This window comes from Anabrus simplex, chromosome 8, assembly GCF_040414725.1.
Source record: "Anabrus simplex isolate iqAnaSimp1 chromosome 8, ASM4041472v1, whole genome shotgun sequence".
In the NCBI taxonomy this organism is placed as follows: domain Eukaryota; kingdom Metazoa; phylum Arthropoda; class Insecta; order Orthoptera; family Tettigoniidae; genus Anabrus; species Anabrus simplex.
Window position 1 is genome coordinate 207,522,501 of NC_090272.1, and position 14,685 is coordinate 207,537,185.

The 14,685-nt window shown below is 39.5% G+C and overlaps 2 protein-coding genes across 2 annotated transcripts in view; both read left to right on the forward strand.

Moving 5' to 3' along the window:
• Window positions 1–2,530, forward strand: part of Nos (Nitric oxide synthase) — a 789,894-nt gene extending 787,364 nt beyond the window's left edge. Inside the window, exon 26 of the mRNA XM_067152126.2 lies at window positions 253–2,530. Within this exon, the coding sequence (XP_067008227.1) occupies window positions 253–360 (108 nt within the window). The 3' untranslated portion in view covers window positions 361–2,530. The remainder of the gene's footprint in view (window positions 1–252) is intronic.
• Window positions 2,531–11,410: 8,880 nt separating this feature from the next.
• PolQ (DNA polymerase theta) overlaps window positions 11,411–14,685 on the forward strand; it is a 173,212-nt gene continuing 169,937 nt past the window's right edge. Inside the window, exon 1 of the mRNA XM_068229095.1 lies at window positions 11,411–11,978. Within this exon, the coding sequence (XP_068085196.1) occupies window positions 11,631–11,978 (348 nt within the window). The 5' untranslated portion in view covers window positions 11,411–11,630. The remainder of the gene's footprint in view (window positions 11,979–14,685) is intronic.

The following is a 14,685-nucleotide window of genomic DNA, read 5'->3' on the forward strand; positions in this document are numbered from 1 at the left end:
ACCTCTCGGTCAAAGAACAGGACAAACAAACACTCACAGAGGTCCTTATCGGGACCATGAATTTTGTACTATCAGAGAACTTTAATGCTCTTACAGACAAGGTGACTTCCAGTAATTATCTATTCATGCTTACTAACACCTAATTTTATATTATTTCCAATTTTATGAATAACTCCTTGCATCATCTTAGGTGAAAACATAAATCTTGAACAAAAAGATAAGTTTTAAAATGATGTGTTTCCTCTTTTTAAGGATGAAAACCGCTATCATGAAGATATCTTTGGTATCACACTGCGCACAGCAGAAGTGCACAACAGATCCAGGGAGACAGCCAGAATTCGGATGACATCGCAACCATAGAATTATTATTCTGAGTCGTCCATCAGCATGAAGGATGCACAACAGCTTTTAATTTACACTGCATCAGTCTTAAAAAGACGAATGCAGAATTATATACATCTCCTACAAGGAAAGTTGAATCCTCTGCAGCATTGAATGTCCTGAGAGAATATTCTTGAAAAGATTTTTTTTTTTACTCTGATGAAATCTAATTGGAGCCTTTGAATTGTTCTGTTCTATTTTGAGGCTGAACTTAAGTCTTATTCATTATCCTGTATCTTTAACATAATCATTATTATGACCATCTTCTAATAACCATAATTTTTGAAAGAAAGGTGTAGTTTTGTGTTACTTGAAACTTGCTTGTAACACTGATAAGTATTTTCTTCCCTTTACTATTGTTTTATAAATAATAATAAAAACTTGTTTTTAATTCTTATATAATGAGAATATTGTTATGTTCAAAGGTTATAGTTTTTAATGTTGAATGAGATAATGTTAAATATCTTTCAACTACATATCGTGCAGTGTACTTATAACAACTTAAAATGTACAAATTAGTCCCAATTAAATCCTAACAATTCAATTAATTCTTTTGCATAAGACTGTAAATACTATATCAACATATATTTCAGAACAAGAGACCATTACATTATTATAATATACTCAATATGCCAAAATGTATATAGAACAAAATGTTTTATGAATAGTGTTAATTATATATGAGAGATTCTTTCACTAGTTCAATGACTGTGGGCCTTCTTAAATAATGACAAAGAAGTATTTACTGTGATATTGATAACTTTTATCTTATAGTAGATACAATATGATCTATCACAGTTACTCAGTTATTAAAATAGAAATATTGAAAAGCTTGGACAACCAAATAAACAACAAGCTATATTAACAAATGGCCAGCTGGCTTGGCCTTTTTCATCAGCATTAAAACGTATCATAAAAGTTAATCAAAATATGGCATGTGTATTATATCATTGTGCAATGCTGAGATAAAAGTTAACTGAAGACACGGCATGTGCAATATGACATTGTGCAATGTTCAGGTTTCATGATAGCTATACGTATCAATTTCTCAAAATGTATCATTGCTTATTTGTATTCTGGGTGGAAAATTGTAAGAACAAGGCTTGAAGAATTTTAGTTGCTGATAATTATTAATTTTACTCTTGATGTATTATTCTAAAAGTGATCACATTCTTCAGCACTAAATGCATGGTATTACAGATGTAAGAAGCAGCATATTTAAAATGTTAGTGTTACTTAGTTATCTTTCCTGACAAAGACTTTGAATAATAAATTGTGGATATTTTGTCAATATATTCTCTATTTACAATTTTATAAAAGGATGCTATCCTCCTTCCTCTTTCCACCAATATTAATGCTACTCAGTAAAAATCACATCTTCAGATTCAGTATTTAACAGCATGCTCTAATCTTAAAATGTAGAAAAATTCCTCAGAATCATGATAGAAATCTATTTTTAAAATCAGTTTTTAATTTAACCATATGCCTACAAATTTTCAAAGGAGCAAATGGAAAAGATTTTGCCACTGATTTTTGTTGAAAGAAAAGTTGTTCTTTCATACTTTTTAGACTTTATCAAACTTGCATGAAGATACTTACCTTCTATGAAGTTAAAAGGAATTTTGATTCCCTGAAATTCTAAAATTTAATAATGTTTGAAATGCTTATTATAAACATTCTATAGTGAATAATGAAACAGGCAGTATACTTTACTAAATAATAAATAAATATGAGTTAGAGTCTTGAAATATCCACAAAAAAAAATTAAGTAACAAAAGCTGCTCTATTATGCAATCAATTATAACAAAAAATATGTAAATGTTTTCAAAAAACATCTCAGGAAAATTTATTACATTGCAATTATTGTGCCATCAAAAAACATATGGCCAGTTAAAATCATACTGCTCCTTTTATGAGATGCAGTCTATTTGCATTGTGGTTAAAGTATCATGATCTTGGCCATGTATTTTTGACTCAGTGAGCATGGTGAAAAATGGAAATCATATATGTTTGAAAGAACTTGATTGTTGACACAGTATTCAAATGAAGTGTATCCAAGTTTTCACAATAAATTTTTGGAAGATAATTTTACTACTAATAAAAATATACTTCTGATATGTGTACATTATATACTTATTACAAGAAGCAATTCACAAGAAATCTTCTGCAGATGTAATTATTAAATTTCCTTTTAGTTTGTTCCAAAGTACCAATCCTAATCAGATCCCAGAATATAAAGGATAACTTTTTCAGTCATAATTTAATAAGTCTGTTAAATCATCTGGCTGAGAGGATTCGTCATGCTGACCACAGAACACATCGCAATCTGCAGGCCTTTGGGCTGAGCCGTTGTCACTCATTAATCCACAGCCCTTCGGGTCTGTTGCTCTATGGGGTTTGGTTTTGGTTAAATCATCAGCCTGAAGGCTGATTGTATCCCCAAATAGAACCACCAAAGATTCTGAGGTTATAGAGAAACTGCAAAGACCAACGGTGGCATCATAATAAGGCTGCAAGGCAGGATGAGAAGTGAGGTGGTATGGCATTGTTTTCCTCATTGTGCCAGAAATTCTTGCTGCAGCAAGACCAGCACTATGAGTGCCATTCATAACATCTGAACGCACTATTTGTGCTCTGAACATCATGACTCAGCATAGCCATACCTCAGCAGATTCTGAACTGTCCCAACCATAAATGGACTGAGACCTTGGTAGAAGATTGATTTTACTCTGGCCTGTGCCAAAAGACAGATGGAAAAATCCTGCACCCATCACAAAATACCAACAGGCACAATTTAATAATTAGAGACAGAAATGCTTCTGGCCCCAACTTACAACTCTGTAGATTCATGAAATGGTGGGTTCAAACCCTACTGTCAGTGGTCTAAAAATGTTTTGCCTTGGTTTTTCATTTTCACACTAAGCAAATGCCAGGAGCAACTAGAATTGAAAAGATATAGGAAATGGTCTCAATTGATGTTCACTGTCTGACAAAAAAATTGAAGCAGCAAGAAGAAATGGGTGGATGTCAATGTAACTTTGTACACACGTACAATATCCACAGGCATGTAAATGATTCGAGTTTCAATTCTCTGTGACATGTAGAACAGCCACCAGAGGGCATTAGTGTTGTTTGTGTTTAGTGTTGTTACCAGGCCTGGTAGAGTATCTAAGGGGCGTAAACAGTGTCAGATGTTGAGTGATCACTGTGAAGGATGTGGAGGTGCCGTGTACTCATGTGAGACAACGTTATCAGCACCTGACAGAGATTGAAAGGGGTCTCATTGTGAGTCTCCATTTGGCCGGCTAGTGGGATCGTGCAATATTCAGATATGTGAGGGATTCGGATGTGACAGTGGCCTGATGTTGGACTGCATGGGAATGTGAAGGCAGGCATACTCATTGTCAACATTCTGGTCGACCACGTCTGACCACTACAAGAGAGGATCATCGTATTGTACACCAAGCACGTTATAACCCCTTCACAACCATGCCTGCCATTCAAGAACAAGTAATGGATTCCCAGCAACATTCTATGTCGTCCTGCACCATTCATCAGAGACTAGTAGCAGCCAGACTAGAGAATTACAATCCCATGCATAGGCTGCCGTTAACACCACATCATCATTTGGAGTGGTTACCATGACCGAGAAGCAGGGACTGCTGATGAATGGCATTGCATTGTGTAGAAATTAGATGTAGGCATTGTGTAGAGCAATGAATCACGGTTCTGCACTACTCTGGATGATCATCATGTGCGAGTATGGTGGCGACTGGGGAAAGGTCCCATTCTTCCAATGTTTTGGAGAGGCACAGCGGTGTTACTCCTGGCGACAAGGTGTGGGAAGCCATCGGGTATGACTTCAGGTCATGGCTGGTAGTAATTGAGGGAACTCTGACGGCACAACGGTACATCATGGGCTGGGGCTGTACCTTAACTAAGGCCACGGCCGCTTCCTTCCAACTCCTAGGCCTTTCCTATCCCATCGTCGCCATAAGACCTATCTGTGTCGGTGCGACGTAAAGCCCATAGCAAAAAAAAAGGTACATCATGGACATCCTGCATCCTCATGTGCTACCTCTCATTTGACAGTATTGTGGTGCCATTTTTCAACAGGATAATGCTCGTCCACACATGGTGCATGTCTCTATGGACTGTCTGCATGATGGTTAGGTAATCCCATGGCCAGCAAGATCTTTCCCTGATAGAACATGTGTGGGACCAGCTCGGATGTCAACTCCATCCCAGTGCCAGTGTCCAGGATATCAAGGACCTATTACAACAGTTGTGGGTCAGCTTGTCTCAGGAGAGGATACAAGATATTTATGACACCCTTCCCAACTGAATCAGTGCATGCATCCAGGCCAAAGGGGATGCAATGCCATTCTGATAAAGTGGGCTCATACTGCCAAGTTCATTGTAAATTCAACTTGATTTTGTAGTCACTGAAATACTATTACATATCCTATCAATACGTGAAGTCTCATTTTGTTTCCTCCTTCCCTTCCAGGTGTTTCATTCAACTTTTTGGTCAGGCAGTGTACTTTAACACATTCTCTTAAGGTGTTTAAGAGCAGCCTATGTGAGAGACCATATCCGAGTTAAGGTGTTTAAGGTTGCGCGATGTAAACGCTGTTTCGAATTTAGAGCTAAATTCGTACAAAGTCGTAGTTCACATCGAAAACCATACTGTAGATGGCATATAAAGCCAGTCGTTGGTATTCTTGTGAGGGTGTGTAGTGAAGTGAGTTATTGTGTCGCGATAACATGACGAGTTACGAACACAGTATACGAAGTGAGGAAATTGAAGACATACTACTGAATGATGATTCTGGTGATGAATTCATCCCTGATTTCAGTGATAGCGAAAGCAATTCCGATGATGATATACCATATTCCGGGCAAAGTAAAATTCAGCACATTCAAATGACTGATATGCATCCGTCTTATTGCTCACCTGCAATCAAGTTCATTCGCCGGGTAGGATTAAATGTTGACATTGAAAATAGCAACGAAATTATGTCTTTCATCAATTTATTTTAAATTATGATTTCCTTGAATATGTATGCCATCCGGCAAACCTTTATGCGGAATAAGTTATTAGTGCAGTACTATGTCCATTCACTAAATAGGCCTATTCTATTTTTCAAACGTGGAAACCGGTCAACGTAAATGAGATGAAAAAGTTTTTAGGACTAATGTTTGTAACTGGAATAATTCAAAAACCAGATCTGAAAATGTACTGGACAGAGGACACTATTTTTGACTTGCCAAATTTTTTGGAAAACCATGGCAATGAACTTTGCACTTTAACGACAGCAGTCATTATGAAGGGAAACCTGATAGGCTATACAAAATTAGGTCAATTCTCAAAAGGCTCAGCGACCAGTTTTCTTACAGTAACATGTAATGTAAAATAGTGCAAAGTAGAGATGAGGGGATTTAAAAAGGCTGGACTGGAGGTTTAAATCACCCACCGAGGAGCTGGTAGTCAACATGTTAATTAAAGCTACAACCTGTATCTTCCCATTTCTAGCCCTTTTTCATCCCATCATAACCAAAAACTTGTGTTAGTGGGATGTTAATCCAGCTAAATGAAAGAAACAACCCAAATATATACATGGAAAATAAGCCAAACAGTTTCTTGCATGCTGCGAGTGGCAATGGTGATTATTGCTGAGGAAGTACAGCTGGGAACCGTCCTCTTTTAAGCTTTTTGATGTGATGTGTCACCTCCAGAGTAACTTGATACAAGTCTTTCTAATATTGATTCTTATGGGTGACCCGTACATCTGGGTGTGTGATGATGATGATGATGATAATGATGATGAGGATGAAGAAGGGAGAGAGTGAATCCCAGTGTAGGCACGTAACTTATTCTTGTCAAATAACACCAAAGGGTCTGCTCAAGGCTTAACAACCTCATCTGATGGATGAATCGCTATCAACAGCACCATATGCTCTCACTCCATATGGACACTGCAGAGGCATTGTGAATTAAAACCAGGCTTTGGCACTCAAATAAGTGATTCAAAATTGTACTCTACCACCTCTCCTACCTTAACGATGAAATTTTGTTTGACCAACAGGACTCAAACCAGCTAACCACGCTCTCAGACCATAAAGTCTTGATGCCTTAACAACCATGGCCACCAGGAAAGCTTCTCTTTACACTAATTAGAGGAGAAAAAGGAAGACGTCTGACCCTTCAAAGAATGAAAGTATAAGCAGAAGAAAGGAAAGGGCAATGAGGGAGTGGTGATCGTGGTGATTAAGAAGGAGGTACAAGTAAAAAAGTGGTGGTGGGGGTGATTATTGTTTTATGAGGAAGTACAACTAGGTAACCATCCTCTAATAACACTAATCAGACAGAAAAATCTTGAAGGGATACGACCCTTCAAAAATGAGGGTATCAGCCACAAAAAAAAAAAAGACTAGGGCCACGAAGGGCATGAAAATGAAAGACTCGCTAGGCATCGATCCCTAATACCGTCAGGGTCAGAAAAGAACAAGAATTGACCAAGGAAGATCAGATAGGATACATGAAAGCGGGGAGTCTGGCACAAGTAAGTGGTAGCAATGCAAGGACTCCACTGAGGGCCCCGTGGTTGCCAGCCCACACTCCCAAATTAAGAGCCACTGGGGACGCTTTTAGTCACCTCTTACGACAGGTAGGGGATACCATGGGTGTCATTCTACTGCCCCCACCACAGGGGTGTACAAGTAGGTAACCATTCTCTTTAACAACACAAATCAGAATGAAAACGAAAATGTGATGATAGTGGTGGTGGAGGAAGTACAAATGGGGCAACCATTCTCTATTTATAAGGGAAATGAAAGAGGTCCAACACTTCAAAGAATGAAGTATCAGCAAAAGAAAGCGAAAGGTCATGGAGGGGGTGAAAATAAAAGACTCGCTAGGCTTTACAAACCTAATACCATCAGGGTCAAAAGTGAACAAGAGTTGACCAACAGAGGTTGGATAGAAAAGATGAAAGTGAGGAGCAGGGTTACCAGATATCTGAAATCAAAATATGGAACAGGTGTGCAATCAAAGCAAACAATGGGCTCGTATTCCACAAGTTGCAAACTTTGTTTCAGAATGATACCTTTATATTAAGTGATGGTGGTGGATGTCTTCTACCTCTTCCACTCACAGGGGGTATACATATAATAGGAATGTATTCAAGGGCTTTATTCTCTTTTGCTTGTTTTGTGGTCTTTTCTTCTAAAACTTCCCTCCTTTTTCCTGTGGCTCCTAGTATTGATCAATTCCCACTTCATGTTTATCCTTAACTTTCTTGTTGCTACTTCTTCTTATACATACCTTTCAAGACGTTTATCCAGTATCCTTGATGTCAATGGCTTGTCATGTATGTATCATTTGTGGGTAAAATTCCAAAAAGATAGGTTAGAGTTCTGACGCGGTGTGGCTCGGACGATGTCACAAGGAATAAATAAGGCTTGCTAATGTCAATGAATTAAGAGATGGCATGGCAAAGGAGTGCATTCTATGTTCGAGAGTCGACAAAACTGGAATTAATTTCTTGCATGTTCTTTAAGTGACAATGACAAGAGTATTGGTCTGGTGATGGTGATTATTGCCAGGTGGTGTAGGGGTAGCGTGTCTGCCTCTTACCTGGAGGCCCCGGGTTCGATTTCCGGCCAGATCAGGGATTTTTACCTGGACCTGAGGGCTGGTTCGAGGTCCACTCAGCCTACATGATTAGAATTGAGGAGCTATCTGACGGTGATATAGCGGCCCCAGTCTAGAAAGCCAAGAATAACGGCCGAGAGGATTCATCGTGCTGACCACATGACACCTCGTAATCTGCAGGCCTTCAGGCTGAGCAGTGGTCGCTTGGTAGGCCAAGGCCCTTCAAGGGCTGTAGTGCCATGGGGTTTGGTTTGGTTTTCGATTGTGATTATTACTTTAAGACAAAGTTCAACCAGGCAACCCTTCTCTATTAATAGACTACTAATCCAAAGGAAAATGGAAGAGGTTCTACGCTTCGAACAACGAAGGTACTGGTACTGACAAAAGAAAGGGAAGGTCATGAAGGGTATGAAAATGAAAGACTCCCTAGGCCCCATAACCCTAATACCATCATGGTCGGAAAAGAACAAGAGTCGACCACAAAAGGTCATATTTGAAAGATGAAGATGAGTTGCCTGACTCAAGCAAGTGAATGCAATGCCAGACTCAGCTAAGAAGCCGATGGTCACCAGCCCACGCTCCCAAGACGAAAGCCCCTGTGTCTCCTATTAGCCTCCTCGTTTGGATAGGTTAGACCTTTGGTCAGAGAGCAAGCACTGAGGGTCTGGCGGAGAAAGCATAGGAAAATGGTGTAAAATGATCAAAAATACCTTCCATGAAGATTGTTTACCTTAGCAACAGTAAAGAGGTGTTGTTTTGAAGTTTGGAAAATAGTTTGAAGTTTATTTGTATCCGCGTGGTGCACTGAGGATTTCTGAGGTCTGAATAACGTTTTTGTTGCGTCAGTGAGTTCTTTTACGAGTTCATGCAGAGTATTCAAGCTGTTCACTTCAGTTCACTAGTGCACTGAGTGAATCATGTGTGCTTCCTATAAATTTGAGATATTGTTTGTGTTCCTCAATCATTATTCATTGTTAGTTATTTGTGGGTACGAAGGCCACCTCCAACAGGGAAGGCGAAACATGTACCACTATTAGTTAACAAATTTATGTAAATCATCCAAGACTAGACTTTGTATTGATTAGGTGGTCTAATAAATAACTTACTGTTATTATTTCAATCCAACAGAGGAGGTGGACATATTTTGAGTGATCAAATTCCGATGAATCAAGAAGTAGAAGTCTCAATGGAAAATGAAACGCTTCAAAGCTTCAAAGTTCAATAACTTCATAATGAACAAACACCCGCTCAACAGAGTAACCAAGTGGATAACAGTTCTAATGTTCAAATAGAAAGGGAATTTTACCCTCTGAATCATTACGGCCCATTTAACGTGTTTGTATAATCAAAAAATAACCAGCATCTTGGTCAGTTACACCCTATGGCACTTCGGCAATATTTTCACGAAAATGCTTTAAATGTGAAATCCATTAGCCTACCCAAAAGGGGAGGTATCGTTTGAAAGTGACATTTACTACTGCCTTGCAAGCTAATCATGTTTTGTGCCATTCCATTCTCGACACATTAAAGTTAAAAGCATATATTCCGTCCTCAAATGTTGCCCTGGTCTGAGACGCTGATTAAAACCTCATGGAAGATAAAATACTCACATGCATACATTCTACCGTTCCCATTAAGTCAGTGCAAAGACTCAACAGACGGGTAGTCAGTAATGAGCACATTGAGTATCTGCCTACAGGGTCTGTCAAAATTAATTTCCGAACCCAGGCTTTGCCACAATATGTATCTCTTTTTAGTGTATATTTACAAGTTGAACAGTTCATTTTTGCACCCATATTATGTCGAAAATACCAACGGTATGTTCACACAGAAAAACAGTGCAAAGCTCAATCTGTCAGATGCAGAAAATGTTCACTTGCACATCCTACCAATCAATGCACCAAACAGTTTAAAAAATGTGCGTGCTGTAAGGGTAGTCATTCAACCGGATCCATCGGATGTCCAGAGCATAAATACCAGCAAGAAATAAATAAAAAAGCGATGAGTACGGATTACCTTGCATTTGAGAAGGCTAAAGCACAAGTTGCGCTACCCATTTACTATCCACAACAGCATCCACACCACTTCCCCACCCTCACCCCTTCCTCCGGAAAATCCTAAAAAATAAAAATTCACCCAAGTGGTAATGCTATCGCCAAGACCCACTCCAACCACTGACTTTAATACGGAGGGATATATGGCAATTTTACGCAATGAACGAATCCCCTCACAGGGGCCAGTCTATCTATCCCATCAGGTAACCCCTACTGAACCTTCCCCTTCTATGAGTATCAGCACTTCAAAATCACAACAGTCAACCATTCTGCATCAGGAAAAAAGTCAACTTTAACGAGAAATTCTAAAAACCATAGGCCTCCTATTACAGAGTAGCAGAGGAGAGGTGCAACTCTCAAATGTTATATATCATTTAAGGGATCGAATAGCTAATATGATGGCATTGTATGATTCGCATTTTACAGTGGAATGCAAGAAGCATAGTTCTTAAAAAATATGAGTTACAATTATTAGTCCACGAAACCTCTTCTAATATCATTATCATTCAGGAAACATGGTTTTCTAGCTCTTCCACAATTCATTTATTGGATTTCAATCTCGAACGACAAGATGGACCAGGTAGTGCTGGTGTAGCGATTTTTATTAGGGTCATAAACGACTTCCTAGGTCTTGCACGCCTAATACCATCGTCGTCAGATTACAAGAACTGGCATGCTGATCTTCCCCACAGATCCCTTTAACTTACAAGTTGGTTTTGACGTTTTTTAAATACCAGTATATTTTTTACATGTTACTGCCAGTAAAGAATGTGGAATTCTCTTTGCAAGAGATATGATTCACCTTGTGTTGCTTTTGTACTACAGTCCAACATAATTCATTACCAATTTGTATAGTTCATCATACAAACACAAACAGCTGTCCTGGATATTTAGTTTACAGTTTCCATAGCGACTATGCTCTTCTGTTTTGAATACAATGTAGCCAACAGACAGCAGATTGAATTAAATGTTAACATTTGATTAAATCTTCACGTGGCAAGTAACCCCCTCTTAATCTTGAGCGTAGATTGATTTTAAATTACCCTATTATTCAATAAAAAAAGAATATAAATAGCATTTTGTTTCTTAAGTATCGACGAAATGATTAGATGGAATATTTCAGAAGCACAGCATTTTCAAATTTGCGTTTCTTAAACGGTATGTCGTTGTAGAACAGCGAAGGGAAACTGTTGCAGATTGTTGGTAGCGCTGAATATTTTGACAGTTGCGTTACGGATCCTGGTGGGACGTATTTCAAACTCGGTTACTGTTAAAATACACAGCAATGCGGTAATGTGTACTGTGTACTGTAGGACTTATAGTTATGGAAAGTTCAGCGAATACCAAAAGACGGTGTTTAGAGCCGTGGGACACAAAGGAATGTATAGCATTTTATGAATTCATTCAAAACAATATTTTTGTTGAACGAGTGTAATATAGCAGAATGTTCCCTGGCGTTGTAAGATGAAGAGTGCGGTGTGTGAGTATAGTAGAAAGGCTAGTACAGTTACAAAGTGTCCTCTATAACATGCAACGAAATGTCGAGTGGCAGGAGAATGATTGATCTTGACGACATGGATACTGGCATGCCTTCATTTGGTGAATGCACAATAGCTGCGATTGATGGTTTACTCGAAACTGACAGACAGGAAAGGTTTCACCAAAAATCGCCGTTGCATCAGAGTATGAAGAAATCGGGTGCTAATAAAACGCATGCGATTTTATCGAAGAGCACATTGCTTGAAAATAGTGCTGGTGAAATTTGTAATGTTACTAGGAAGCCACAGAAGCCCAATGAAAGTGTAAATCATTCTAATGTATCATTCTTCACAACTCAGGAAAAGCAAAATCTTGCGTCATGGGGACTTCCTGAACCCATATTAAAGGTAAGAACGGTTTTAACACTTTGCTTATGAAATTAGGCCTAATACATTTGATTAACAGCAAAATGATTATTTTTCCTTCTGCAGCCCAGTACTCGCTACATTCAGCAGTGCGCGGAACGGCTGTCGTTTGTTTACACACTCAGGAAGGATGTTGTCAAGTGGTGCTCAGTGCTGCCAACCTCTGTGCTCAGGAAGTAATGAGAGTGGTGCTTCGATAGCTGGTGGATAGGACCTGGACAAGACCATTGGTCTGGACAGTTAGAAGCCATGAAGCGGCCCTAGGCCTCTGGTTTCATGTGGAAATATGATTGGTTTGGACTGGTTCTTGCCGTGCGGATGGTTAGGGTAGGACCTGGACAAGACCATTGGTCTGGACCGATTCTTGCCATGCGGAGGGTTAGGATAGGATCTGGACAAGACCATTGATCTGGACGGTTAGAAGCCATGAAGCGGCCCTAGGCCTCTAGTTTCGTGTGGAAACACGCTTGGTCTGGACTGGTATTTGCCGTGCGGATGGTTAGAATAGGACCTGGACAAGACCATTGGTCTGGACTGATTCTTGCCGTGCGGACGGTTAGGATAGGCGGCCCTAGGCCTCTGGTTGCGTGTGGAAACACGATTGGTCTGGACTGATTTTTGCTGTGCAGATGGTTAGGATAGGACCTGGACAAGACCGTTGGTCTGGATTGATTCTTGCTGTGCGGACGGATAGGATAGGATCTGGACAAGGCCATTGGTCTGGACGGTTAGAAGCCACGAAGCAGCCCTAGGCCTCTAGTTTTATGTAGAAACACGATTGGTCTGGACTGGTTCTTGTCGTGCAGACGGTTAGGATAGGACCTGGACAAGACCATTGGTCTGGTTTGGTTCTACCGAGCTCGATAGCTGCAGTCGCTTAAGTGCGGCCAGTATCCAGTAATCGGGAGATAGTGGGTTCGAGCCCCACTGTCGGCAGCCCTGAAGATGGTTTTCCGTGGTTTCCCATTTTCACACCAGGCAAATGCCGGGGCTGTACCTCAATTAAGGCCACGGCCGCTTCCTTCCGCTTCCTAGGCCTTTCCTATCCCATCGTCGCCATAAGACATATCTGTGTCGGTGCGACGTAAAAAAAAAAAAAAATGGTTTGGTTCTTGCCGTGCAGACAGTTAGGATAGGATCTGGACAAGACCATTGGTCTGGACGGTTAGAAGCCGCGAAGCGGCCCTAGACCTCTTGGTGTTTTTTGTTCGTGTTTTTACTCAGCCGGGGTTAGTAACACAATGTATTTATCAGCATTGATGGCAATGATGTCACATTCTGTTCACGTTGACCAATGAAAATGCAAGTAGCTACTTTAGCCATGGCCGATGGTGGGTGCTGCTCTTTATTAAGTTATAAAAGTAAATGTATTTCTGGGGGGTGGGTTTCCTAGACATTGCAATGAACACATCTCTCCTCTAAAAGGAATTCCAAGTAAGATTTGCATTATTTTCGCTTCCTTATATTGTTATAAACTCTGGGCTGACGAAGGTAAAATTTTACCGCAAAATGTTTATTTATTTATGCTACATGTGGAGCATAAAATGACAGAATAGTGTCTTAATTTTCATTAATATTAATTATTGAGAAAAGGTACGAGTACTCCATGAAATTATTGGTAAATACTGAAGCTTTAGTTCATCATAAGGTGTGCAGAACCATGGGATTTCACAAGCCAGGACCGGGCTGCGTATGTGTCTTCTATGACCAACGATGCGATATATACCATTCCATCGAATGTGTCCGTAGTAAAGGAAGCTTGACACAATTGTGTAAATAACTGATCACGTTTTGCACGCATTGATTGCATATTATTACTGTTATTGATGTATATCTAAGTGTATATATGTGTATATATCATGACCATTTGGTTGCATTATTATTATTTAGTTCATTTGTTATGATATATCAAAGCAATTTCACTCACTGTTGAGACACAGTCCTATATTGCACATCCTGTAGGTCCACTTTGATCTGTGCACTAAGTTACTGAAGCTGAACTGCAGGTAGCACGGTGTTGGATAGTACCTTTTATTTGTATGTGTTCGGCTTTATCATTGTAAATTTTTGATGCCACAGACTTCTTGAATATGTTCTGTGTACATATTCTCCCTTCGATATGAAGGGGCACCAGCTAGAGACGTTCTGAAATTCTGCAGAATGTAGGGATGCTATCTGTGTTCCTTTCTTTGAATAGGCCTATAGTGAAACTATTTACTTTGCATGCCAAAAAATACTGTACCACGATATCTTATTCTTTTCTGTCAATTTCTTACAAGTTTTTGAATTTATCTGCTTTGCCGATAAATCCCGTGTTACCGTCATCTTTCACTAATTTGGTGCAGAGGTTCCACCCTTCATCTTCCTAAAAACAGTGTATTTTTTTCCATGAGTCATGGAAAGGAAAGGGTAGTACTTTGGTAAATGGTTTGCATGTTGGAATCATAGAAAAATAATGTATTACAGATTCCTAAAGTATCAGAAAAGAGAGATCCTTCCTTGACGATTGCCAGAGACCCACCAACCTGTCCCAAGAAGTATTCTTATTTATATAGAATAATTTCTCTCGTCCGAACCATGTGACCTTGTGGCAGTGCATCCTAGTGCAACAGATAGCCAAGCTGTAGGTGCAACCATGTCAGATCTAGGAAGAGACCAGACTAACATATGGTTCGTTGAAACAATGGGA